The sequence below is a fragment of the Bactrocera neohumeralis genome, chromosome 2 (assembly GCF_024586455.1).
Source record: "Bactrocera neohumeralis isolate Rockhampton chromosome 2, APGP_CSIRO_Bneo_wtdbg2-racon-allhic-juicebox.fasta_v2, whole genome shotgun sequence".
Classification (NCBI taxonomy): Eukaryota; Metazoa; Arthropoda; class Insecta; order Diptera; family Tephritidae; genus Bactrocera; species Bactrocera neohumeralis.
Genome location: NC_065919.1, coordinates 15,762,129 through 15,786,734, shown reverse-complemented (window position 1 = coordinate 15,786,734; position 24,606 = coordinate 15,762,129). Strand labels below are relative to the sequence as shown.

At 34.0% G+C, this 24,606-nt stretch overlaps 10 protein-coding genes across 16 annotated transcripts; 3 read left to right on the top strand and 7 right to left on the bottom strand.

Annotated features, from left to right (window-relative positions):
• Positions 1 to 270: 270 nt before the first annotated feature.
• LOC126767915 (malate dehydrogenase, mitochondrial) lies at positions 271 to 3,007 on the bottom strand. The gene is made up of 4 exons (XM_050485694.1): positions 2,802 to 3,007; positions 2,338 to 2,545; positions 1,213 to 1,409; positions 271 to 1,003 (listed from the first exon to the last, which is right to left on the bottom strand). Exons 1-4 carry the CDS (start codon positions 2,865 to 2,867, stop codon positions 464 to 466), a joined length of 1,011 nt encoding a protein of 336 aa, XP_050341651.1. The 5' UTR covers positions 2,868 to 3,007; the 3' UTR covers positions 271 to 463.
• Positions 3,008 to 3,576: 569 nt separating this feature from the next.
• Positions 3,577 to 6,442, bottom strand: LOC126767914 (ralA-binding protein 1). Its single transcript, XM_050485678.1, has 5 exons — positions 6,206 to 6,442; positions 6,011 to 6,149; positions 5,396 to 5,953; positions 5,033 to 5,338; positions 3,577 to 4,823 (listed from the first exon to the last, which is right to left on the bottom strand). Exons 1-5 carry the CDS (start codon positions 6,303 to 6,305, stop codon positions 3,887 to 3,889), a joined length of 2,040 nt encoding a protein of 679 aa, XP_050341635.1. The 5' UTR covers positions 6,306 to 6,442; the 3' UTR covers positions 3,577 to 3,886.
• Positions 6,443 to 6,752: 310 nt separating this feature from the next.
• LOC126751106 (COMM domain-containing protein 2) lies at positions 6,753 to 7,591 on the top strand. Its single transcript, XM_050461066.1, has one exon. It carries the CDS (start codon positions 6,849 to 6,851, stop codon positions 7,509 to 7,511), a length of 663 nt encoding a protein of 220 aa, XP_050317023.1. The 5' UTR covers positions 6,753 to 6,848; the 3' UTR covers positions 7,512 to 7,591.
• On the bottom strand, positions 7,519 to 8,753 carry LOC126751103 (ribosome production factor 2 homolog). The gene is made up of 3 exons (XM_050461064.1): positions 8,624 to 8,753; positions 8,350 to 8,565; positions 7,519 to 8,297 (listed from the first exon to the last, which is right to left on the bottom strand). The coding sequence occupies exons 1-3, from the start codon at positions 8,641 to 8,643 to the stop codon at positions 7,589 to 7,591; spliced, it is 945 nt and encodes a 314-aa protein (XP_050317021.1). The 5' UTR covers positions 8,644 to 8,753; the 3' UTR covers positions 7,519 to 7,588.
• Positions 8,754 to 9,109: 356 nt separating this feature from the next.
• On the top strand, positions 9,110 to 10,284 carry LOC126751104 (putative tRNA (cytidine(32)/guanosine(34)-2'-O)-methyltransferase 1). The gene is made up of 3 exons (XM_050461065.1): positions 9,110 to 9,352; positions 9,403 to 10,058; positions 10,116 to 10,284. Exons 1-3 carry the CDS (start codon positions 9,232 to 9,234, stop codon positions 10,257 to 10,259), a joined length of 921 nt encoding a protein of 306 aa, XP_050317022.1. The 5' UTR covers positions 9,110 to 9,231; the 3' UTR covers positions 10,260 to 10,284.
• A 427-nt stretch (positions 10,285 to 10,711) lies between these two features.
• Positions 10,712 to 12,869, bottom strand: LOC126751099 (transcription termination factor 5, mitochondrial). The gene is made up of 4 exons (XM_050461060.1): positions 12,545 to 12,869; positions 11,506 to 12,484; positions 11,225 to 11,449; positions 10,712 to 11,159 (listed from the first exon to the last, which is right to left on the bottom strand). The coding sequence occupies exons 1-4, from the start codon at positions 12,729 to 12,731 to the stop codon at positions 10,856 to 10,858; spliced, it is 1,695 nt and encodes a 564-aa protein (XP_050317017.1). The 5' UTR covers positions 12,732 to 12,869; the 3' UTR covers positions 10,712 to 10,855.
• A 385-nt stretch (positions 12,870 to 13,254) lies between these two features.
• On the bottom strand, positions 13,255 to 15,264 carry LOC126751101 (fatty-acid amide hydrolase 2). Its single transcript, XM_050461062.1, has one exon. The coding sequence runs from the start codon at positions 15,010 to 15,012 to the stop codon at positions 13,447 to 13,449; it is 1,566 nt and encodes a 521-aa protein (XP_050317019.1). The 5' UTR covers positions 15,013 to 15,264; the 3' UTR covers positions 13,255 to 13,446.
• Positions 15,265 to 15,602: 338 nt separating this feature from the next.
• On the top strand, positions 15,603 to 21,425 carry LOC126751098 (dihydroxyacetone phosphate acyltransferase). 5 transcript variants are annotated; one of them, XM_050461055.1, is made up of 6 exons: positions 15,603 to 15,760; positions 17,567 to 18,161; positions 18,267 to 18,814; positions 18,901 to 19,485; positions 19,561 to 19,725; positions 19,820 to 21,425. In XM_050461055.1, exons 2-6 carry the CDS (start codon positions 17,627 to 17,629, stop codon positions 20,168 to 20,170), a joined length of 2,184 nt encoding a protein of 727 aa, XP_050317012.1. In that variant the 5' UTR covers positions 15,603 to 15,760; positions 17,567 to 17,626; the 3' UTR covers positions 20,171 to 21,425. The 5 variants fall into 5 exon arrangements, with proteins under 5 accessions (XP_050317012.1, XP_050317015.1, XP_050317014.1 ...); XM_050461058.1 differs by having other exon boundaries at positions 15,603 to 15,795; XM_050461057.1 differs by lacking the exon at positions 15,603 to 15,760 and adding an exon at positions 15,819 to 15,972.
• LOC126751100 (putative GTP-binding protein 6) lies at positions 21,375 to 23,326 on the bottom strand. Its single transcript, XM_050461061.1, has 4 exons — positions 23,035 to 23,326; positions 22,324 to 22,923; positions 21,986 to 22,265; positions 21,375 to 21,907 (listed from the first exon to the last, which is right to left on the bottom strand). Exons 1-4 carry the CDS (start codon positions 23,316 to 23,318, stop codon positions 21,452 to 21,454), a joined length of 1,620 nt encoding a protein of 539 aa, XP_050317018.1. The 5' UTR covers positions 23,319 to 23,326; the 3' UTR covers positions 21,375 to 21,451.
• LOC126751107 (transmembrane protein 141) lies at positions 23,295 to 24,551 on the bottom strand. 3 transcript variants are annotated; one of them, XM_050461068.1, is made up of 3 exons: positions 23,895 to 24,551; positions 23,701 to 23,832; positions 23,295 to 23,608 (listed from the first exon to the last, which is right to left on the bottom strand). In XM_050461068.1, exons 2-3 carry the CDS (start codon positions 23,813 to 23,815, stop codon positions 23,412 to 23,414), a joined length of 312 nt encoding a protein of 103 aa, XP_050317025.1. In that variant the 5' UTR covers positions 23,816 to 23,832; positions 23,895 to 24,551; the 3' UTR covers positions 23,295 to 23,411. The 3 variants fall into 3 exon arrangements, with proteins under 3 accessions (XP_050317025.1, XP_050317027.1, XP_050317024.1); XM_050461070.1 differs by having other exon boundaries at positions 23,701 to 23,819; positions 23,895 to 24,550; XM_050461067.1 differs by having other exon boundaries at positions 23,701 to 24,547.
• Between the last annotated feature and the right edge of the window lie 55 nt (positions 24,552 to 24,606).

Here is a 24,606-nt window from a genome sequence, read left to right as displayed (position 1 = left end):
ATAAGTTTGTATGGTAGCAATATGCTATAGTAGTCCGATCTAAACAATTTGTTCGTTATTTTGTCAAACTAAGAAATTTTCCATACAAAGACTTGATTTTGATCGTTCATCGTTTATATGGGTATTTTTTGACAACGGATTGCGACCGTAGCTAATTAAAATTTAAGCTATTAACATAACAACTGTGAGAAAAAAGGAAGCTATTGTAATTTCCCATATTATCAAATATTACCATGTCTATTAGATATTAATTATATTTCTATTTAAATATTTTCTTTGTACTACCAATCGTTTTTTTATTTATTTTTAGATATTTTGTAGAGACCATTGAACTTAAGTTTTTTTTATTAAAATGTTACATAATACATCGAATATGTTCATGCCATCAATTTTATTTCGGAGATGATGGATGTGGCAGAATATTCATGTGTCCGAAAAACTAAGTGCTGAGGAGGGATTTCGCTTAAGCATTGGCGAATTCAATACCCTTTTGGATGTTCTTCTTCAGCTCAGGCAATGCAGCTGCCAACAACTTCTTTTCGAAATCATTCAATTTGGGTAGACCCAAATTCTCTTGCAGACCATTCTTTCCCAATATCAATGGAGTGGAAAAGAATGTCGCTTCAGTAATATCAGATTGCACGTACGAGCACTCTACAACGCCCTTCTCGCCATTCAAGCCTTTCAGCAGGGAGCCGGCGAAACGCGCACCAGCGTATGCCATGGAAAGTGTTGCCGAACCGGCGCCAGCTTTGGCTTTTACGACTTCAGTACCGGCCTCCTGAATGCGTACAGTCAATTTCTCAATGGTTGCCTGATCTCCCTTAAAAGCGGGTTGGCATTGTGAGATGATGGGAAGAATGGTAACACCGGAATGTCCACCGATAACTGGAATATCTACCTGCTGTGGGTTAACACCCAAAGCGGCACCGATAAAGGCGCGTGCACGCACTACATCCAAAGTAGATACGCCAAATAAACGTTTAGGATCATATACGCCGGCCTGAAATTTTATAACTCGTATTAGTATGGATTACTTTTTCATTGCATAACAACTTTTGCTTATAAATGGTTGTGTATAATATGAAATGAGAAAATAAATTGCTATTATTTCTTTCTTTATTGAATATATAAAATATGTTTGATAAAATTTATACATACATATGTATGTATATGCGATATTTTACATACATATATATGTATATATCTTACCTTTTTCAGAATCTCAGCAGCGATTGGAACGCAGGTATTAACAGGGTTGGTGATGATGGCCACTAGTGCCTTTGGGCAGCTTTTGGAAATTTCGTTGGCAATATCGCGGATGATACCGGCGTTAACATTGAAAAGATCATCACGTGTCATGCCTGGCTTGCGTGGAACACCAGCAGGTATAACGACAACATCAGCATCTTTAAAGGAAAATACATGGAGTAAATGAAAGTTAATATAGTTTCTGCTATATAGCTTTTTAATGCATATCCTTGTTCAAAATAAGTGTACCTATAATATTGATGTAAGTTTGTACATTATAAACATATTTCCATATGCACACACTGCTGCTATGGAAAACGATAGCACATGATACTGAGATACTGCAGTATTTTTTTTTTACATTTTACCTATCTTATCAAAGTTCGTATATGTATGTATGCATAAACATAAGTGTCCATATTCATATACGAAAATCCGTTTGAACTTTTGCAACCATTGTTAATCATACCTTCTTAGATTAGAAAAATGTTTTTATATTTTTATTTTTTAGCTAACTGCTCAGACTATTTTAATTGAAAAGTGTATATACTAATTGTTAAATGCTGTCGATGAACTAACCTCAATAAAGAATATTATACATATTTTCGTTTCTTGTTACTCCACAACAAACATTTTCAAAGTCAGTGCCCCTCTTAACTTCGAAATTACTGCACCGATCCTTTTGAAACACTATTTTTATACATCATTTACGAGGTAACACTGGAGATTTTTTTTTCCAAATTTCTACACATTTTTCAGAATATAATAAAAAAAATGTAACCAGTTTTTTCACAACAGATCCGGGTTTGTCACAAAGTGAAAATTTAAGATCGATTATCTAACGACATAATTTTGAATTTTTGATTTCAGATTGACTATGAGATTCACCGCAATTCAACTTCTATCCAAGAGGCTCAAGAAATGTTGTTGCCATTGTCGTATTTTTTAACATTTCTCTTTGAAAATTTAACAGAATATTCATCAAATGTCATACTATAATGTAGCATTGGTTTTTAAAAATAACTGTATCATTAAAAAAAAGTATAAAAATGGGCTCGGATTAACCCTACTCTGTAAAAAACTTACTTTTTAACGCTTTGCCCAACTGATCTGCGCCCATGTGGCCTTCAGTCGTGCTTTGAGTGTCAATGTGTGACAAATCGGCAGCCACTCCAGGTGTATGTACAATATCATACAGGGCCAAATTGGAGACCAAAGGATTGTTCTTCAACAACAGCGAAAGTGGCTGGCCGATGCCACCTGAGGCGCCGCATACGGTGACCTTGAAGTTGTTCTATAAAATAAATTCAGTTATTTTAATACTACAATATATTAGATTCCTACATTTGTATGTATGTAGGTGTGTGCATATTTCACGACTAAATTATAAAACAAGTGTAGTTAAAGTGCAATAAGTCAAATAAATATGCATACATATGTATGTACATATTACGTTTGTCGATTACGTAAACAGCGAGTACTTGACAATTCAACCGTTGCCTATCTTTCTCTGGTCTTATATATTTTGCATTAAATAAATTGGTACTCACTTGCTTTGTGGTGGCAAACCCCCTCACGGATTGGATGGCCAATTGTTTGGTTACTTGCTTCAACATTTCGATTTGTGTAATAAAGTTAAAGACTTCCGTAACAATCTTTTCCTGCTTCGCTGGCTGCTGATTATGCACAAACACTCACGTTGGTGGAAACTTTTCTGCCTTCTAAAATAAATTTGCAAGTATGAAAGCGGCGAAGTCGACTAAGCCCCAATAACAACAACAACAGCATGTTGTACACGATATGAGTATACGAAAGGTACATTTGACATACGCAGCAGAGAAGCCGGCGACTGCGCAATCAAGAACTATGTACTAGATAAACTTTTGACGTTTCCATATTTCCTATATACTTATTTACATTCAGAGCCCTTGAAGTTGGCGGCATTTTAATATTACAAATATATAATTAACTAATGATTTAAAATTGGAAATACCTATGTATGTACATATACGCAATTCTCTGGATTAAAATTTAATAATTCGAAATATCAGACTTTGACAGTTCACTAATTAGACGCATTAATTTTAATTAGACTGTTCTCTAAGGTCTAAATACATATGTATGTAGGTATCTTCAGGAAATTTAGCATGAATTATTGTCCAAGGAAAGGGTATAAGCGCACTGATCAAAATCAAGTTCTTGAACAGATTCTTTTGCATTTGTGAAAGGTATTATAGTTTCAGTTCAAGCAAAGATAACGTTTTTTCTCTATATGTATTAAATAATTGAAATATTTTTTTAAATATTCGATTAATTTTATTGTATTTGTAACATCATATTTATAATCTCAATAGTGCTCTTATGGTATATAGATAAATACAATATAGTTTTGCAATTTTAATTAGTTTGTGAATTGTATATTTGTTATGTTCTATATAGTATGTATGTATATAGGTTAAAGAAAATCAAAAGCAATCACAAATTCAAAGGATATACTGTATGGCTGTGGGATAAAATTGCTACAGATAAATAAAGTAAACATTTTGTAACAATGATACGTGCGTAATTTAGATGTATAATAAAAATTTAACATCTGTGTTTGTATGTATGTAAATCTACTTATTGGATCGTTTGTTTAAAAGTTTTGCAGTTCCAACTCAACCTGCATAGTAATGCATTCGCGCTTTTCATCAAACAGTTCTCTTGCAAGTATTTCTTTTTTTTGTTCCAACAGGGCATTTTCTCGTACATAGTGCTCTATTATTTTTTCATAACCATCATCACCTCCAGCAACATCGTCTGAAATGGCAGAAGCTGTACTAGGAATATCACTCTTACTGGCGCCTGCTGCAGCAATCTGCTGCTGATATTGCTGCTTAAGTCGCAAGACTTCAGCACGCTCAGCAGTTATACGAGCTTGCAATTGTTCCTTCCAAAGAAGTAATTCACGATTTTCTAGTTGCAGACGAATCAGTTGAGAATAATCAGGATGAGTTTTAGGCACCATTAAGAACGACAATTCTTCATCAATGTAAATCCCATCAGGATGTGAATCATCTACATTGATCGATGATTCTTCCGGTTCTGGAACCTTTTCTGATTCTTCCTGCATAACTGGTGTTTTGACAGTAAGCGTTATGGAAGATTTTGCCTTTGTTATTTCAGGCGATTCAATATTAGCAACATTCGAAACTTGTTCTTCTGTGTGGCTACTGTTCATGTTTTGGTTCACCAAGCTATTATCGACTTCCTTGAACATATTTTGCCCCCGTTGGACTATGGTGCTGGAATCAGTGGCATCACTGGTATTTTGTAATACATTTGTTGGGACTGTTTGTGATTCCTCCATTGACTTCTCCTGTCGCTTCTCAAAACTACGTAACTTACGCTTAAGCTGTGTGATAATTCGCTGCACTTCCCACAACTGTTCTTCTCGTTTTTTGGAAATAAATCCAGCATTCATTTCGGCATGAATCTGTGTAAGCAAGCTTTCTTGCTTCCGTAGCTCTATTTGAATATCTTCCGCAGTTTCTGGAAGCTTTGGGCTAGATGGTGTTATTGGTGGTACGTATCTGTAAAAAAAATTATTTGATATAGCAAAACATATTGTCCTTCGCACTTCTTACTTAATAAACAATTTAAAAAATCTATTAAAGCCATTAGGCTTCCGTCTTGGCAACATTATTTGAGGCGAGGAATTCTAACTGATCACTTTATTATGTTACACATAGATTATCTTATCATCAATTTGCTAAAGAATACTCATATCTGATTTACTTACTTGATAAGGGATACATTTGTAAACAAAATTCCAGTGTGAGATAAAAATGCAACTAATAAACGATGTGACATCTGCATAGGGGGACTTAATAGCATCGCCAATGATTCAATCGTTAATTTATTGTGCTTGCCATGTTTAATTACCGAATCAAAATGTAGTATTATCCAAGTGAGTAGAGTTCTGTTGCAACTGGGTAGTAGTTCAAGTAATTTTTTAAGCTCATCTTGTTTATTCTGGGAGTTAATTGATGCTGCATCCTCAAAATTAGATATTAAGTCTGTGGTCAAAACCGGTTCTGGCAGTTCTCTAGAAGAATGAGCATATTATAATAATTCTAATTTTGACATATTCGCCTTTTATTACCGTAAAAATAACTTCAATAAAGCACATGCTGTTGCTATATCGAGTTCATCTGTATCTGTTTGCCGTTCTCTGTTATTATACAGTCTTTTAAAGTGTTGTACGCGTGTCTTCAATGGTTCTACCTTGTATATTTGATCATTCTTCAATGCGTGCTCCTGAAGGTAATCAATACAATCGCGCACAACAAGAGGTAAATTAACACCATCATGGCAGCGACTCCGTTCAGTGGCTAGACTAATTGATACACCAAAAACAGGCTGAACATCGCCCAATTCAAACAATTCTTCAGAAGCATTGCTGGTCTGCTTAACTTTCTTGTCCTTTTTTTCCTTTTCTTTATCCTTATCCTTGGTTTTCTCTTTCCTTTCTTTTTCCTTACGTTCTTTATCTCTTTTTTTGAGTTCCTTTTCTTTTTCAGTCTTCTCTTTTTCCTTTGGCTTTTCTTCCTCCCGGGACTCCCTCTCTGATTTATCTTTATCACGCGACTTTTCTCGTTTCTCCTTGCTTTTGGACGAAGTGAATTTAAACGTTTTCAACTTTTTTGACTTCGAAGGACTTCTAATTAAATATTCAATGTCATTATGATAAGAATTTACTTGAAGGACATTAACTTACTTCGTATCCAACTCCTCTTCTGGAGAGCTTTCACCTTCTAAAGCTGCATATCCCCGGTCCTTGCCCTTTTCCTTTTTATCTTTACGCCTACCAATTAGTAGATCTTTTTTACTTACTTTATCGTGTTCACCCTCACTATCTGCAGAAAAGTTATTTAATTATTTTTATTTATTTAAAAAGTGCATATACACTTACAATCACTATCTTCTTTACTCTTTTTGGATTTTCCATCCCCACTTTCAGAAGCATATAAACCAGGGAAATCTTTCTCAACATCTGGGCTGTCGAAATCCATAATTTGTTTATGGAACCACTGTTATATTTATCAGAGATAATTTATCCGTGATATTTATTATTAAACAAGAACTTTTTCATTTACAATACAACAGAAAAAATTTATATAGTTCTCAATTGTCAACAGAACAGCTGTCAATTGGTAATATAGGTAAACAACCTATAGCACTCTTCTAAACGGGCCCCATCGGCACTTAAGAGAGTAAATAAATATGTTATATTTAAAGGAGGTTCACATATCTGCACAAAAAGTTTTAAATCAAATTTTTTTAAAGAATTTATAAGATATTATCTCAGTTTTGATTAATCGTAAAGATTATTGTATAGATAATGGGATTAAAAAAAAATTACTTGTTATATGATTGAGTCTAGAAGATGATCGGTATTTTTCTTACACTAGTATGCAAGGGTTAATACGGCGAAGTTAACAGCTGTGTTTTGAATGGATTACAATGACTTGTAAACAACATTTGTAGTTTGGTTGTTTTTGGTAAAATAGTGGAAATATAATCTTGTACTGCGTTTTGGAAAAATTTAAACTAAAATGTTATTAAACTTAAAAACAGATCAAAGGAGGCATTTAGAACTATTACGCCATCGTGGTTCAGAGGATGTTGTGGAGCTATGCAAAGCAGCATTTGAGTACTTGTCTTTTGGTCCGAATACTCAACGTTATCAGTATCTTGCTGAAAAATATTCTACAGATACAGGTGTGGTACAAAAAGCAGTTGAGGCACTAATTGCCTTACTCATTAATGCCACTAAAGGGAATGCTAGTGAGTCCGACCTGCAATGTTTGCAACAGGAGGAAGGCTATAGTAATGACGTCATGCAAGTGTTGTCACAATTTGTAAGCAGCAAACGACATTTTATTGAGGGGTCCATCAAAACTGCTAATATTCGAGCGTATCGTTTGGTTAATATTGAATGGCGTTTGGAGGTGCGTTTAGCTACACGAAGCCTCTTACGGCAAAGTAGTATACGAGTAACAATGAAGTTATATTTACACACCGAACCGAAAAATGAAAACAGAGACCTTCTCGAAGATGGAGATCAGGCGATACATTCGGATGAAAGACGAAATCGCAAGGATCTGTTGGTGCAAACCGATTTGAGTAGTTTAGTCCATATGATACAAGTATTAGAAACAGCTCTTTATGAATCGAAGAGCAGACGTATACGTAACATCGTTAGTGGAATTCATTGATAAGCAATTTTAATATTACAACTTTAAAACTATTTTATTAAAATTAAAATCTACTATAATAAATAGACATATTTTTACTATTCTGCATTTTTCAGTAGTTCTTTGGCAGCTGCTTTTATCAGTTCTTTCTTTTTCTGCCTGCTCTCGCGCTTTTCCTCTGGCGTTTTCTTCAATCCCTTTACACGACGCGTTTGTATCTTCGTTACATTTTGTTTTCCTAAATGGACACGTCCATGTGTATTTCCCAATTCATCATATGTCACGTTCTTCTTCTTTTTCGGTTGCAACTGTTTTGGTTGTTTCCTGGCCTGTTTGTAAAGATCTTCCGAAGCGATTTTTGTTCGACGAATTGAAAAGTCGGCGGAAGGGCCAATTTCTACAAGTTCAATACGAGGTGTCTTTTGACCCGATTTTTTTAACATTATTTTATAAGATCTCATCAAGATGGTTAAATCTTCTGTACATGTGAAACTGACTACATGTTCAACTCCCTGCAGACGAATAGCGTCTACTTTATCTTTATGGAATGTATCTATTAACAAGTTTCTAAGACGGCGTAATTCTTCAGTCTGATTCCAACGTGGCCCATTGAAAATGAGGCATGGTTTTACATTTGTACCGATTTTTTCTGTTTTAAATTCAGGCATTGAAGTGTAATGCTTTATGCCCAATTCAATCATATCCAATATTTCGTTTTCGAAAAGACGTCCAAGAATTAAATTATTTGGCCTCTTTTTTGATGTCGAGCCGAATGCAAATAGCGCACAGTCATTTTTCATTGTCAAACTATGGTAAATATGTTAGTACAAGTATAGTAATTGCAAAAAAAGGAACTCACAATTCCAAAGAGGATGGATCATCGAAGGGAGTAATATCGTTTTTACGATTTAAAATTTTTACGAGAGGCTTACGTAGCTGCTGAAGATCCTTCATGCAAGATTTTATATCTCCGCCGCATTTGCGACCATCAATGAAAAGCATAGTACGTGTTGGCTCTATAAGCTGCGGTTCGCGGCTCAACAATATTTGCTTTCCCTTACGGGTTTTCGGTTTCCTAAATAATGGAAATAAAAATGTTAACATAAATAATAAAACCTTCTTCCATAGTCTACCTTATCCGCATTAGAGACATCTTTAGTTCTTATTTATATTTTCCACAAAAAGCAAAGTAAACTAAGTGCTAACATATACCGCGTAACTACACGTGCTGGTTGATTTTGACAACTCAAGTTACAAATATTTTGACGTTTTTAATAGTTTCGTTCGTTTTTAATGTTTAGTTGAGTATAATTGCAGAGAACGTCAAAACTACGACATTGTCTGAGATCAAGAATGATAGAAATGCTAAAGCAAAAATGAACTAGTAAGGAAGCCCTAAATTCGAGTAAAACCGAACGCTCTTCCAAATTGCAAGAATCATAGCCAGGGAAATGCCTTAAGATGTATAACGTCAACCAGAGAATCGGAATCTAAGCAATTATATATATATATATAAATAAATATATAAATATATATTGTTGATAAACACAACTGTTAGGTGAACAAAACTATTATACTCTATAGCAACATGTTACAAGAGTTTAAAAATTCTGCCTTACAAGAATGATGGAATTACAATACATCTATCATCCTTGTTATCTGTTTTAAATCGATTTGCAGAACTTTTTAATATAATTTTTACAATATCTATTACCTTAGGAAGTTTGTTTTATAATATACAATGGGAAAGACCTCAAAAGATAAAAGAGATATATATTATCGTTTAGCGAAAGAAGAGGGATGGCGTGCTAGAAGCGCATTTAAATTGCTACAGATCGATGAAAAATTTCACATATTGAAAGGTTTGTATTTGTTTCTCTACAAATATTAGTTACATATATTTCTTCATAAGATGTAACACGAGCCGTTGACTTATGTGCTGCGCCGGGCAGTTGGACCCAAGTACTTTCAAAACGTCTCTACGAGAATCGTACTGACAACGAGGAGGTAAAAATCATAGCCGTGGATTTACAAGCTATGGCACCCTTGCCTGGTGTTACACAGATCCAAGGCGATATAACTAAATTAAGTACGGCGCAGGCCATAATTGATCATTTCGGCGGTGAATCACAAAAGGCTCAATTAGTTATATGTGATGGAGCACCTGATGTTACCGGTCTTCACGATATCGACGAATACATCCAGAGTCAGTTGCTATTAGCTGCACTTAGTATTACCACACACGTGTTGATGACAGGTGGAAATTTCATTGCCAAGATTTTTCGCGGTAAAGACACAAATTTGCTATATTCGCAACTACGTATTTTCTTTGAGAAAGTATCCATAGCCAAACCAGCTAGCTCAAGAAATTCTAGTATTGAAGCGTTTGTAGTGTGTCAAAATTATCGTTGCCCAGACGGTTATATTCCACAAATGATAAACCCAATGGTTGATAACGTACAAGTAATAGTAGATGAAACAAACTCGAGTGTAAATCACAAACTTATTCCGTTTGTTGTGTGCGGCGATATGCGTGGATTCGATTCAGATATGTCGTACAGTTTAAATGTAATTATGTATTATATTTTGTAAACATTAATATTAACACATTTTTTTTTTCTGCAGCTCAACGAAGACTCGGAATACACATATAAGGAGGTAGTACAAAAACCTATTTCTCCAGCTTACAAGGAAATTTTAGAAAAACTTAAAAATTGTTCGATCAAACATTCAGCCATAACTGTTAAACATGAAGATGAAGAGAAATAAAGCTATGAATGTTTCATTCTAAAAATTGTAGCAAAAATGATTTGCATATAACAGGAGGAATGCCTATGGAAAGATCATGCCGTTTAAAAATACAAAATATTCACTATTTTTATAGCGAGAGATTTATTTGCTTGACAGAAGTCCATAGTTCTGGCGATTAATTTTTCATCATCCATAAATTTGGTACCTATGTATTAACGGTACCACAGCAAACATTTTATGGGATGTGGGTAGTTTATTGAACTACTTTTTGCTGTGGTAGCGTTAAGTTTCTCAAAATTTTTTCTTACTGGAATTTTTTTTTCCTGAGAAAAGAAAATTCTAGATCGCAAAGATTCAGAGATGTGGCACAATTCGACGCAATTTTGACATCGAGGTCAATATGAAGAAAATATGAATTAAGTTCAATGGCTCTTTGGTACGGATTTTTACTAACTTTCCAACCTTCGGGATATGTGTGTATACATATTCATATAATTCGATTTATTTAAATAATTTCATGATATTCTCATATATTCAGAAAAATTTAGGAAATTGCAATGATTTCTATCAAATTGATATATTAGTAAACTTGTCGTATCAGTTTTGTGCCATGGTTATCTCAGTTCTATGGGCTTATTGGCTAATTGGTTTGCTCGGCTGGGCTTAATTCCATATTTGTAAATTTTATTTAAACTCTCTGGAAAATCAGGAAGTAAGTTATTAAAATTTTCTACAGGCTGTGTTTGCTGTTCCGTCCAAATGCCATCTCCGGTAAAATGAAATTCGCATTCGATTAAATAAAGGATAAGTGTGAGCATTTGATTGTTATCCAAATCATAAATGTTATCCACTGGCAAGTGTAATCCCTCAAGACATTCTGGTTCATGAAGTTCGTTAAGTTTTTCTTCAATTCGTTGTCTAAACAGTATTAAAGTTATATCATTAATGAACATTAGAAACACTATTTTGTATAAATGGCTTACATGGGGTACAAAAGTAGATGTATATTATTACATATTGCCAATATTGGAAATTTCTTTGAACGCAAAAAATCGTAACATTGCTTAACTTGCAATACAGGAATATGGCACCAATTGGGATGTCTGGAAAGTAATGCGCGTATATAATTTTCGTCTTCCTTCATTATATTTGCCAAGTAAACTACAACATCTCGGCCTTTTGTGCGATCTACACCTTCACGTGCAAACCTTAAAAAAAGTTGTTTTAATTTAATTTTAAAGAATTGTAAAGATAATATACAAACTTAGCGAATTTCTCCGATCCTCCAGAAAGAATGTGTAGCGAAGCGCAACGCACTTTTAGTTGATTCAAGTATTCCAAACGTAAGCGAGCTTTGTTTTGGTAATGTACAAGACGCAGCACTCGTGGATTGGTGCCCAAAACTTTGAATTCATCAATTGTATTCAAATCTTTCAAGCGCTCCAGTACGGTATCAGGTCCAAGTGTTAGAATTTCCAAACATTTCGTTATTGCCGATTCATGTATGCCGAAGACTTTAACATTTTCAAGTGTTTTTAATAATCCATCACAGGAAGACATCAAAATCTTTGGGCGTCGGTATACAATTTCACGCATATCTTGACCGTCTATTCGTTTTATTTCGGTAATTATTCTACTCATGTTGTCGGCATCACCGTGAAGTAAGAAAGCATTCTTTATTATACGCTCTTTTGGAAATTGTAGATCTTCGAGTAGCACCTTTACTACTGATTGAACCGACTTGAAACTACGATGCCGAACGCGGTAATACACTTGCCATAACTTTTTTATATCATTATCGTTCATGTCCAAAACTTGTCGAAGGTAAGCATTTAGTATGCATTCCCGCATATGTTTTATATGCATACCCTCGTTCAGTTCTGTAAATGTTTTCACAGATAATTCTACGTTACTAAAAGAATTACACAAGTTCTGCAAAACATTCACTTCAAAGGGTATATAACCATATGATTTCAACATTGAGACAGTTTTGTTAATAACTGTTACAAATTTTGATAGCAATATAAGAGTAATGGGTTGAAAACCACATTCATGAAGAACTTCGTAGCGATTCTCCAATGTAAGGGCATTTTGATGTAACACAACCGGCTTTTGGAGTATGGTTTCTACATCAAAATTCATCATTTTTAAAACCTTTACCGTATTTACGGCATCTTGCCTTTTTATAGTTTTCAATTCCGGATACTTGATAAGTATGCTACTCCATTTACGATGGGTAGAGCCTAAAAAAATAGTATCATTAAGTTCTGAAAATTAGCACCGTTTGTGTTGTAAACACTAACCTATTTCCCGTTTTAAAAAGTGGGCGTTTATGGTTTCCTCCACAGGAACATCTAGGCCATTAGAGTTATCTGGTGGAAGTTGGATTTGCGCCTTTTTACTCTGTTGTGACTTCGTCGCATAATTTCTTTGCCTCGTAACAAACTGCTTCAATAATTGAGACGCTACATTTTGATTGGTGCGCAACATAATACATTTATGTCACTTATAATTATGTTTTTAGGTTTGAAAATCAATATTGAAAATATATTGTATTATTCCTGTTGTTTTGGCTTATAGGTCTTCAGTATAAAGCCGATAGGAAAGCAGCTGTTTGTTAATTTTTTATTTATGTTTATTCATTTTCTATTTTAGCACTAAGGTTATGTGCAAACCGGTTGAAAGTTTAAAATTTTAGGATATAATAGTAAAATATTTGATTCCTTTGTTTTTTCTGATTATATTAAATAGATACATATGTATGTAAGAGATAGTTCTTGACAATAATGTTTTTTGAATTTCATTTGGCAAAATTTCAGACTCGGAATAAGACACAAAATTTACCTGTTGGCACACAGCCTAAATTCTAATTATAGACTTGGTCGACTTCTCTTATCGTAATTTGAAAGTTTGCTCCTATTTCTTTAATTTATTTTTGTGTTAATTATTAGATGTTTTACCAACTTAATTAGTAGAACTAGAACAATACAATAATTGAAGTAAATAAAACAAGTTTTTATATTATATGAATTTATTAATTATATAATATTTTTATTTAATCATTAAATTTAATATAAACCCCATCATCCAGTTGTTATTTTAGCCTATAAAAGAATATATTTTATTTACTTTGTTTCAAAGTGAAGTTAACTTCAGTGGTCACACAGTAAAAAGTACACTTGGACAACATTTAGAAATATTGTATTTATTTGTATGGTTTCACCCAGCCTCCAAATTTTCTCTCCAACTCCTTGGCGACATGTAAGCATAATCGATCATTCATTTCTGAAGCCACAACTTGGATACCCATAGGCATGCCTCTTGAATCCAAACCCATTGGTACTTGAGTTACTGGTACACGTAAAACGTTAAATATACTAAAGTAACTAAAATCGGTGAATTTAACTAAAGGATAATAATGGAATGGAGCGGTGCGCGGTGAGCTATGGAAGAATAATACACCATTATCCCTGAGTAGGTCATCTAGTGCTTCTTTACAGATCCTTGTTGCCTCCCGTATTTTATGTTCATTTTCTGGTGGCAATAAAGCATCTAATAAGGAATAGATCGCTGCCATTGTAAAGTCACTCCGCCCAAATAGTTTTTTGAATAATTCGATAAACGGATTAAGTGTCTCTCCATTACCCAGCAATTTGTTGAAGTTTGCTGGCTCTTGTGTCATCCAGTATCGCCACATTTTTCCGGTCATTTCTAGATGCGGCAATGTAGCTAATTTAACATCGGAGCCTGATAAATTTGTGAAATGTTCGCAAACTTTCTTCATGAGATTTTGTTCGTCGTTTCCAATGGGATTACATTGTATCATGTTATTACATGGTACGTAAAAATATTGCAAACTTTTTAAATTTATTGATTCTTCTAATTGCAGTTCCTTAAGCATTTTTTGACCAGTTAATACTTTCATTAATTCAAGTAAGTCGTCAGCATACCGAGCCATTGGTCCTGCGGCAACCATTGTGCTTTCTTCATCTCCACTTCGAAATGTACATCCACGCATATTGACTACACCTTTGGTGGGTTTATGGCCGAATATTCCACAGTTGAATGCTGGTATACGAATGCTGCCACCAATATCTGTGCCCAATCCAAATGCGGTACAACAAGCACTGATTAAAGCAGCTTCCCCACCCGAAGAACCACCAACCGAGCGTCTGTAGTCATATGGATTTTTAGTTTGACCGATCAACATATTGCGGGTCTCAATCCATTTATTAACTTCTGGTACATTTGAAGTTGCCAAAAATATAGCTCCAGCTTCTTTCATTAACCGCACACATTCGGCATCCTTTGAACCACGTTCATTTCGCCGTGATACCAAACCGAGTGTATGTAGTTTGCCTTCTACCTCAGTGCTGTCTTTTGTAGTAAACGGTACTCCAAGAAATGGTTTTTTTTTTAGCTCCTCGACGGTAATATCGCCATTTTTAAAACGTTCATCAATCAACTTGGCTTCCTCAATTGCTTCTATAAATGGACCGTCAACAACAGCATTTATATCACGATTTACAAGAAGTAAATTCTCATAATAAGCTTTAACTAGATCATAAGATTGTAATTTTCGTTCCCTTATAAGGCCTGCAAGCTTCACTGCGCTGGACGATAGCAGTTCTTCGTAATCCTTATTTTGTGGTGCTGATACATGTCGCTTAACACCCAGAATCCACCCAAGTATAAATTCCAAAATTTTGTCCAAAATAATATGCAACAATTGTATAAGTGTAGAGAGGGTCGACTTTTTTGGAACACTCATCGTTGTCGTGATTAAAGATGAAATGCAAATTTGCGAGAAACTTAATCAATTGAATTTTTAACGAACCACAGCGTAATTATGCATCTATTCATTAACTTATGTATATGCATCTATTCATTAACAGATATTGCAGGCAGGTAAAAAACTGTGTGTGAAAATGCGTTGGCACTTTTTTATGTGAAGCTCCATTCAACTTAATTGGCTGGTTTCACCTGGTTTCACTATGGTCAATAAGTATGAATGATACTATAAGATAATGATGATTAGGAATGCATTAATATACAGTGTTGTCAGTTGTCTTAAATCGTCCGATTTGATCATGGTATAGGCTACCATGGATTTGATAACAATTTTGTAGAATGTAGAGAGTAAATTATAAAAACTATTCTATTTTAAAATTTCAAAAAATATGTATGCATTTATGAATAATCGAAAGCAGTTGCTTGTTATTCAAATTTTCAAATTATTTACTTATATGTGAATTGTAGGGATTTAAGAAAAGCAACACTTTTCAATTCGCCGTAAATTTCTTTCCGATTTGTTATTGTTGCTGTTATTTCGCTACACCTGATATTTTTTCGTGTTGTTGCTATTGTTTGTATTTCTGTCGCGAAACGCGTAACCGGAATTCGATGCTAGCAAGTTTTGCATTCTATTAATTATTCACATTAAAGCTATAACTAAATATTTAACATCCAAAAAAGCTAAGCAAATAATTTCGTCTTAAAGTGTAAAAACTTACGTAAAGGTATGCAGAAATATTCAACTAAATTGCATGCAAACGTTAGTATACATATGTATGTATAAGCGTGTATATGTGGTTTTGCATATTTGGTGGGTGTGCATGACAAACCTTTCCTAACGTGATCAGTTAAGAGCATCCTGGCTTCTCCAGTTCAAATTTTTTTCAAATAGCGAAAAAGTGAATAACAAAAACATACATAAATTTCCTCTATTCAGGTACACACATATGTTTTTGTACGTATGTAGGAATATTAATTTATTACAGTGGTTCGATTCAAGTTCTGAACATTTGCTTATACAAAAATATTTGCTGCATTTGTGAAGGTGTTTATGTACCATAGTTTGCTAACTTTACTACTTGGCGTGGGCAATTTATTCAATTTTAATGCGTAATAGAAATCCAGTTTTTCCTTGCAAAATAACATTTAGGGGAAAGAAAAAATCTATTGTATAAGCAATGGTGAAAAATCGTTAATAACATTCTCAAAATAATAATGCCAGTTGTGCGTAAAATATATGTACATATTACTTTTAAGATGTATACAACATGCCTTGTAGCTAGGCAATAAGGACAATATTTTACATTGCAATGTCTTTCAAGCATCAAAAGAGAAAAATTCTACTTTCATTGTTGATAAAAAAAGCATGTGATGTTTGTATCTTTTACATTGTGGTTATTAATTGCTGTAAACGATATCAAAAAATGTTAATGCAAGAGCTTCGGTAATATCAAGTGCACTTGAAGAGCAGTTTAATACATAGTACATATGTATGTACATTTGTATTTTTATAGTTAGTACCGGATACCGTTGGTTTAATGAATTAAATGTAAGTTATGTTTTACAACCTTTGCTTTTGAATTAATTAATTCCAAAGAACTAGTTCAAATATATTTAAGGTCTGTGGATTTAGTACATACATACATATCTATTTCCTGTCTAATATAATTTCCAACTTATATGCAAATATGTATGTATATAGAATACATTTTTGAGTTTTTGTAAAGTCTAAAATACACTCATATAATTTGAAAATTATGTGCATAACTTTTGCATGATCATTTCATTTTGATTTTATTTACGATTTGAACTAAATTAAACTGAACTTATTGGGTTAATACTACATTAAAATAATTCGAAGCTTTGGTTAGAACCTTTACCATAATCGCTTTTTACTTTAGAACATCACTTGAGCTTATTGAACTAGAACCATTAAAACAACGTTATTCCGATAAAAGAAACTGGCGAAGGAATCCAAAAGTTAACATTTCCATATAGTAGTATATGTCTATCTATAAATAAATGGATAAATAGAAAATCAAATATCGAGTCGATATTATTTATATACATATGTACATATGTATATGGGTATGTGAACCAATGTTAGCAACAGTTAAGCTATTACAGTTAACGTAGAGCAATTGAAATATCTCTGCATATACACAATTACAAATTTTATAGCAGTGAACATTAGCAAGCAATAAAATTACTATGGGTGCAAAACTGTCAACAGAATATACGAACACATGCAAGTTGCTTTATACTTTGCTAAATAGAAATAAATTAAAAAAAAATAATAATAATATGTTTTGCGTACTGGGTATTTGATTCGAAAATTTTCAATTTAATTTAGTGTTACATGCCAATAGAAATGTCATATCTGTGTAACAATATAATTCACAAGCAAGTATGTTCATCAAATCGACAATATTAATACTAGATATGTACATTTATTGCAATTTAAAATTTCGCTAAATATATTATGTTGATTTTTTTATGTTTCTTTTTCACTAAAATACGTGCATTTGCAGAATCGTGTATATCTTCCATTGATCGTTTAGCTGGGACTTACAAGTTGTCAAGCCCGAAAGATGACGGGGATATCCCCATCATCTCCAGATCCCTTAACTTCTAGGGCAGCATCGAGTGGCGCTACTTACATGGATGATTTTGAGAACATCGTCGGTAAAGGTAAAGAGCTGGTGATGACGAAAGAGTATAAACCTCAAGTGGCTAATGAATTCGAGCGCTATCTGAATCCGCAGTCTTTGAAACGACACGTATTTCGCACTGAGAAAGTACGCAAAATTATCGAACATTATGCTCAAGTAAATAACTGCTCGGTGAAGCAGATTGAAAAGCAGGTGAAAGATATAATAGATGAAATTGGATTAGAGCGTAACTTAGCGATTATACGATGGTGTGGTATGGCTATAACAGCTATATCAAAACGTATCCTATCAGGGATTTACGTTAATGCACGCAGTATTCGGAGAGTTCGGGATCAATTAGGACGAAACCCCGTTTGCTATTTGCCCAGTCATCGGAGCTACATGGATTTTGTATTAATGTCATATATTTGTTTCTACTATGATATTGAAATACCTGGTATAGCGGCAGGAATGGGTGAGTGGAGATGTTGTTGCTGCTTAATTACATATAATACAATCAATATACAATCATGTATATTGTGTGTTTAAATTGGAAGATTTTAATTTGTTTGATTTATAGATTTTCATGCAATGTTCGGCATGGGGACAATGTTACGAAAAACCGGTGCATTTTTTATGCGTCGCTCATTCTCAAATGATGAGCTTTACTGGGATATTTTTCGCGAGTATATGTATGCATTGATATCTGTGTATCACATCGGAGTTGAATTTTTTATAGAGGGCACGCGCAGCCGCAATTTCAAGGCACTCGTTCCAAAGGTAGGTTTGCTATCAATGGCACTATTGCCCTACTTTACGGGCGAAGTGACGGATGTGACCATTGTGCCAGTAAGTGTATCCTATGAACGCTTACTAGAAGAGCAATTGTTTGTTTATGAATTACTTGGCGTGCCAAAACCTAAAGAAACGACAAAAGGATTTTTTAAAGCACTTAAAATTATCGATGAACGTTTTGGAAGAATGTACCTAGATTTTGGGGCACCAATTTCTGTACGCGAATTCTTTGGTCACACAGGAGCAGATAGAATGCAACGTGCTAATGTGGGTGCGCACTTGCAAAAACTAGACAGAAAAGAGTTGGATTTAATTAAAAAACTAGGCAATGAGGTAAGAATACATATTGAAGTATGATTTTAACAGTGTATATTTTTGCATATTTTACATTTATATATCTCATCATATGAATAACACAGGTAATTTACCAACAACAGCGAGGCATCGTTATTAGTACATTTAACTTGCTGTGTTTATATTATGCTAGTCAATTGTATGTGGACCGTTCGGTTAACATTGACGAATTAGCACTTGGCATTGCTGAGCTAAAGTGTATTTTCGAAGAATTGGGTGCACATGTGGCCACCGATATGAACCGGCTTAAATTTGAGATAATTGAAACCGTAGAAATACATTCGAATATCGTGCATTTTCAAAATGCCCGACTGCAATTCACTGAAGTCGCTGCTGCACAACTTGCACAGGAGATCGATACTAAAAGACTGAAGGCACACGCGCTTTTGCCACAGATCATGGCAGTGGCAGTGCCCACATTGGCACTGCAACTTTACATAAATCCCTGCATGTTTTGGCTTGCGCGACCGGCATATCTTATATTAGCAGCATTGCAATTGAAGGCAGACCAACAAAAAGGTAGAAATGATGAAACAACAGCTTATTCTAGCACCTACGATGAAGTAGTAGAAAACTTACTGCAACGTGTGACTTTATTGGATGGTATTTTTAAGCACGAATTTATAATTGAGTCAAATCGAGATATAGAGGTGAGAGCCATTGAATTAATGACATTAATACAGGCAGTCTATATTAATACTAACAATTCTTTAATATTGTTTCAGGAATTCAATAGAAATCTTCTGCTACTATCAAAAAATGGCATCCTAAAAATATCGTCACATAACGGTCAAATTTCTATTAATGAAAATGAATGTATGAAAGTTATACTTTCTTCATTAGCACCTTTTCTTTGCGTCTACTACCAATTAGCTGTGGCCGTAAATGAGGTAAAAGCAATATACTTTAACTTTACTTACATTTATATAATATTTTATAAACAATAAATACTAATAACAATAAATTTTATGTTATTTCCAATAGTTTCCACTTGATACTTGCTCCGCACATTCCAATAATAAATCTGAAGAATTCAGTTCTAAAGATGTTCTCATACACATGCAAAAGCGCATAGAAAACCTTATGCAACAACAGCATGTCACCAATGTGCATCCCTATTGTCTAGCCCTAGATAATTTGAACATTGCACTAAACTCATTTCAACAAGCTGGCTATATACAGAAGAACAAAGAGAGTGGAATACTGCAGCATGCTCCTGGCAAACCATTACGGACGCTGGAAGCTGAATTATTGCGCTATTGTCAGCTGTTGCCATTCAAACAATACTACCGGGTAGCAAGCGTTCAAATGAACTCTATGCCATCTAAATTATAACTATTAAAACAACGTAGCAAAAATCAACTGCTTTCCCATGTTCGGAATTGCCACGTAGCTATTGTGTTTTTAGTATTAGTTTTTGTTTTGCCAACACTACGTTTAGTCATCGACTTGTTTATTTAGTTTTTTACATAGGTGCATTGAACAAATGTTTTTCGTGCACGCGGTATAATTTTTTGGTTAAGCGGGAAGTAGGGATAACTCGTGTGAAACTATGATTTTTGATGCGATTTCGAAATTTTTTACTTTTTAGGAACACTTTGAAGGAAAAAACGCATTTTTGCGAAAAAATCGGTTAATTTGATATTATAAAATGAACAAAATAACAAATTTGAAAAAAATTTCATCGAAAATTATGTTTAGAAATAGTGTTCAAAATTTCAAAACGATCGGTACGACTTGATTTATTATGCATTCACAAATTTAAAAATGTTACTCCCATAACGATCATCTTGTTGCCACATTTATTTAAATATATACATAACTCAAAATTTCTTGAACAGAAAAGGAAAATTGAACGGTCAGCGGCACCAATAATTTCTATTTTTTGAAATACTTATAATTACGCACAAAGAAGCATATTTAAAATAAATAATTCGTAATCATTCCTATCATTTTTCGGTAATCCCTTTTTTGATCACGCCTGCAAAAGCATATACATATGTATGTATTTGTAATAGCTATTCATTTTTGGATTGGTACGTATTTATGTACATTATATAAATAAGTAAAAATATAGGAAATCGCAATAAGATGTTATATCGAAATGCACACAAGTCTTACTACTTTGCTACTTGCATTATAAGCATTTAACAAGCCATATAATGTTTTCTCATTGGTTATTTAATTATTGAAATAATATCAATTCCTTTAGTTATTAGCAAGGCACAATAATATTTTTTAAAAAAATGTTTGCCTATTTTATTTTAGTTATTTTATAGTAAATAATGATGATGACATGGTTGTCATCGCAAAAAACTGTGATGGTTTGTAATACACGAGTTAAGTTGATTGTAATCCGTTTGGTATTTGTTTTTATATATTTTTTATAAAAAAAAAATAATTGTGCTACATTTGTATATTACCATACATTGAAATTAAAATAGTTTAAAGTTACATGTGTATGAATATATTTGCAAATATTGATATATGTAAATATATGAATGGGAAAGTAACATACCTTATTGAAATAGCAATTAAGTGGTATGGTTTGAATTACAGATCAAAATATATTTCTTTTTGTTTATCACAATTTATTGTTCAAATTATGTGTTTGCGCTATGAATAATTCGCTGATAAAAACTCCCTTTTAAATTGCTGCATTGCCAATTCATCTATAACCACCGTTATTAGCAAGTGTTCGGCACTAGAATTATCGGCCTTCACATTTGTTACAGCGGTGTTCTTGTACAGCCACGCGACCTCTGGTCCACCATTCTGCACACGCATCGTTATTTTGCGCCGCCCCGTCACAGTCAGTATTTGTCGTTCTATTTCCAATGACAACTCTTTGAGACCTGTACGTTCAGTTGCTGATACATAAAACATATCTTTGGACGGCTTTGGATGTCCGTGTGAAGACGTCAAATCGATTTTGTTGGCGACGTTTATAATAGGAGGTATTTCTTGATTTACAGCAACGGAATTTTTAAGTGATTGTAATGTAGCTAGCACATGCTGCCGCTGTGCTTCTTTACATCTATGTGATTCATCCTGTACGTGTAAAATAATATCCTGTTTGGAGGGAGACATATTTGTGCAATTTACTACTTTTTGTCAAAGGTTACTGATAATTATGTGAAGGATACTCACAGCCAGCATAGCATCTTCGAGTGTCGCCACAAAGCACTCAATTAAACCAGTGGGAAGATCGGACATGAAACCCACCGTATCCATATAGATAACTTCGAGATTGCACGGCAAAAAGCCTCCATGCGCTGTCACGTCAAGTGTAGCAAATAGCTGATTACGTGGTTGCATGCTTTGCTCATGGGTAAGGGCCTTAATTAGTGAAGTTTTTCCGGCATTTGTGTATCCAACCACAGCAATCACAGGGTAGTTTTTTTGTTTGCGCTTATTACGAAGTAGTTTCCTATAAATAAATGCGATCATGATTGAAAGTTATTAACACTAAAGAAGATTTTAAAAACCTGTGATCTCTTATCCGCTCTAATTCCTGTTTCAACTTACGTTCACGGGTTTTTAAAATATGTCTTTGTGTATCAGTAAACAAATAACCCTGCTTTCGAGTTTGCGATGGATTTGCATCCTTCATTTGTGCCCAAAGATAGGGGATCTCAGCCATGGCTACTTGAAGACGTGCTTCTGCACTAGTCGCATGCAAACGTAATATTTGTATAACAACCATGTAACGATCAAAGACCGGCAGCTTGAATGTGTCTTCCAGAAAACGTTTTTGAGCAAATGATAATGTGCTTTTGCTTATAAATAAGCATGTTAAAGTCTGTTTAGTATTGTGCTTCTGCAGAAGTTTTTTAAGTTCTTCAATTTTCCCGCTGCCAAAAAGCTCCTTTCGATTTAGAGTTTCGAGAGGTATCTTAATTGAATGACCAACGTTCCAGTTGGGCAAGGAAGAAATCAATGCATTTGCCTCTTCTAACTGATCATCGGGAGTACTCAAGGTGTTTCGCTCACTTCCCCATTTGACGTATGGTTGTATAATAAATACATTTTGAGATAAAAATGTGGGGGATATGTTGATGACGTTGCTGACCAATTCTTCATATGCTCTATAAACGTTCAAGTAAATATAACGAGGCAGATTTGTATGAAAGGAAAAATATAATAAATGATAAATATAAATATGTGTATTAATGGTATGAATCTGTTGTATTATTTACCGATCATCCAAGTTGACAGATTCATCATTATTCCCATCGTTTCCTAAATCTTTGGTCATGGCAGCTTGTTCACCGTTTTCATCTCTTGAAATCGACTCGTAAGCACCTTTTCTGTTGCGAATACCTTTAACACCTTTGTGTTGCACATATTTTAATCGAATTGAGATATCATGATCCCTAAAATCACGTAATAAACTTTTTTCTACATTGAACCTCAACGGAAAAGTTTTAAGAAGTAAAAAAGTCCCTTTTTTCGTAACTGTTGCAAAATTTCTAAACCACATTGTTATAATAATATATTCAAATATAATTAATAAATAGCGTATGTTTTATAAATTATTTATATATCTTTTTTTTTAAATTTCACTTATACTCCTTTAATAAATGTCTTCTTTCAGCACAGAATGCTTATCTTCCGCTGCCATCCAAGCTGCTTGACAAGCTTTAGTGCGCGTTGTAGTGGTCATGTAGGATACACCAATTGCCGCTAATGCCGACACTAGCACGCTGTATTGAATAGGGTAGTAAATTTTTGTACGTACAACTTTTTGTGTAAAATAACTACCGGAAAAAGCTAAATAAGAACGAATTGCAAGAAAAAATATTTGTTATCACAGTTTATTTATAAATTATGTAATTGATACATTGGAAGGAAATTAAACTTACTCAGGCAAAACGAAGCTAGACCTGAGAAAAGTGCTCTAGTCATGCAATTTAAATATGCGTCGAAACCAGGATGTTTATCGCGTTGTTGATCCTTTAAACGTTTTATGTCATTCATGCTCCTAAATGATTACTCTTTATTTTTCAAAATTATTATATATTTAAAAAGTATTTTTTTTAAAGAATTATTTACATACGATTTTGAATGCGCTATAACAGCTGATTTGCGAGTAGCTTGTCAAAAATTTGCTACGAATAGTGATGTTGTACCTTTTCAATAGGGTAATTCAATAGCTGGCGTTTACATGGGACTCTTTTGTCCCTCATTTTCGATAAATTCTCTTTTGGTGTCACTCTATGCAGAGAACAAGTATCATTATAAAACACAACTGTTACGAAGAAGAAAGCAAACCGCCCACCCGAGCAGAGGAGGCACGGTCCTTTCGTTTTTCCTCGTCGTCCCCTCGCCTACAAAAAACCGCTTAGTCGGCAAAAGAGTCCATGTGTGAACTGGCAATTACCAATCAATTTTATTGCATTTTATGTAAATATACCTCTAACAGGGTGCAGTAAGTTCACCACGAAGTTTGTAACAAAAAGGAAAAGTTTTTTTTGCTGTGATTTTAAATTTTTGAAATGGTTTATGACCAATTTCTGCTGCTCAATCGTTGTACGGGAGTTTATTTTACTGAAATTAGTACACTGATAACTCGACACTCAAAAACACACTACAACTGGCTTCTAACTATTACTGAATGTCAGCTTTAAGAATTAAAAATGTCTAGTACCAATTAAGAAGAAGAAGAAGTACCGTTACTCAAGCAACCGGCTTCGCTATTACATAGACAATTGGATGCATGAAATAAGCTGTGAGCAAAATTCCAGTAAGGCAACTGCAATTAATGCCTT

Excerpts from the sequence above, each read along its gene's own strand:
- LOC126767915 (XM_050485694.1), bottom strand. The coding sequence starts at position 2,867 with ATGTTGAAGCAAGTAACCAAACAATTGGCCATCCAATCCGTGAGGGGG. Across the intron at positions 1,410-2,337 it reads GTTGGGCAAAGCGTTAAAAA|ATGCTGATGTTGTCGTTATA; the intron begins GTAAGTTTTTTA and ends TTTCCTTTAAAG. Across the intron at positions 1,004-1,212 it reads CTGCTGAGATTCTGAAAAAG|GCCGGCGTATATGATCCTAA; the intron begins GTAAGATATATA and ends ATAAAATTTCAG.
- LOC126767914 (XM_050485678.1), bottom strand. The coding sequence starts at position 6,305 with ATGGATTTCGACAGCCCAGATGTTGAGAAAGATTTCCCTGGTTTATAT. Across the intron at positions 5,954-6,010 it reads GAAGAGGAGTTGGATACGAA|AAGTCCTTCGAAGTCAAAAA; the intron begins GTAAGTTAATGT and ends ATATTTAATTAG. Across the intron at positions 4,824-5,032 it reads ACAAATGTATCCCTTATCAA|ATACGTACCACCAATAACAC; the intron begins GTAAGTAAATCA and ends TTTTTTTTACAG.
- LOC126751106 (XM_050461066.1), top strand. The coding sequence starts at position 6,849 with ATGTTATTAAACTTAAAAACAGATCAAAGGAGGCATTTAGAACTATTA.
- LOC126751103 (XM_050461064.1), bottom strand. The coding sequence starts at position 8,643 with ATGTCTCTAATGCGGATAAG. Across the intron at positions 8,566-8,623 it reads ATGTCTCTAATGCGGATAAG|GAAACCGAAAACCCGTAAGG; the intron begins GTAGACTATGGA and ends TCCATTATTTAG. Across the intron at positions 8,298-8,349 it reads GATCCATCCTCTTTGGAATT|TTTGACAATGAAAAATGACT; the intron begins GTGAGTTCCTTT and ends TATTTACCATAG.
- LOC126751104 (XM_050461065.1), top strand. The coding sequence starts at position 9,232 with ATGGGAAAGACCTCAAAAGATAAAAGAGATATATATTATCGTTTAGCG. Across the intron at positions 9,353-9,402 it reads AAAATTTCACATATTGAAAG|ATGTAACACGAGCCGTTGAC; the intron begins GTTTGTATTTGT and ends TTTCTTCATAAG. Across the intron at positions 10,059-10,115 it reads ATATGTCGTACAGTTTAAAT|CTCAACGAAGACTCGGAATA; the intron begins GTAATTATGTAT and ends TTTTTTCTGCAG.
- LOC126751099 (XM_050461060.1), bottom strand. The coding sequence starts at position 12,731 with ATGTTGCGCACCAATCAAAATGTAGCGTCTCAATTATTGAAGCAGTTT. Across the intron at positions 12,485-12,544 it reads CTTTTTAAAACGGGAAATAG|GCTCTACCCATCGTAAATGG; the intron begins GTTAGTGTTTAC and ends CTATTTTTTTAG. Across the intron at positions 11,450-11,505 it reads GGATCGGAGAAATTCGCTAA|GTTTGCACGTGAAGGTGTAG; the intron begins GTTTGTATATTA and ends ACTTTTTTTAAG.
- LOC126751101 (XM_050461062.1), bottom strand. The coding sequence starts at position 15,012 with ATGAGTGTTCCAAAAAAGTCGACCCTCTCTACACTTATACAATTGTTG.
- LOC126751098 (XM_050461055.1), top strand. The coding sequence starts at position 17,627 with ATGACGGGGATATCCCCATCATCTCCAGATCCCTTAACTTCTAGGGCA. Across the intron at positions 18,162-18,266 it reads TGGTATAGCGGCAGGAATGG|ATTTTCATGCAATGTTCGGC; the intron begins GTGAGTGGAGAT and ends TTTGATTTATAG. Across the intron at positions 19,726-19,819 it reads TAGCTGTGGCCGTAAATGAG|TTTCCACTTGATACTTGCTC; the intron begins GTAAAAGCAATA and ends TATTTCCAATAG.
- LOC126751100 (XM_050461061.1), bottom strand. The coding sequence starts at position 23,318 with ATGTGGTTTAGAAATTTTGCAACAGTTACGAAAAAAGGGACTTTTTTA. Across the intron at positions 22,924-23,034 it reads TCTGTCAACTTGGATGATCG|AGCATATGAAGAATTGGTCA; the intron begins GTAAATAATACA and ends GAACGTTTATAG. Across the intron at positions 21,908-21,985 it reads TCGAAGATGCTATGCTGGCT|GATATTATTTTACACGTACA; the intron begins GTGAGTATCCTT and ends CCCTCCAAACAG.
- LOC126751107 (XM_050461068.1), bottom strand. The coding sequence starts at position 23,815 with ATGAATGACATAAAACGTTTAAAGGATCAACAACGCGATAAACATCCT. Across the intron at positions 23,609-23,700 it reads TCTAGCTTCGTTTTGCCTGA|CTTTTTCCGGTAGTTATTTT; the intron begins GTAAGTTTAATT and ends GTTCTTATTTAG.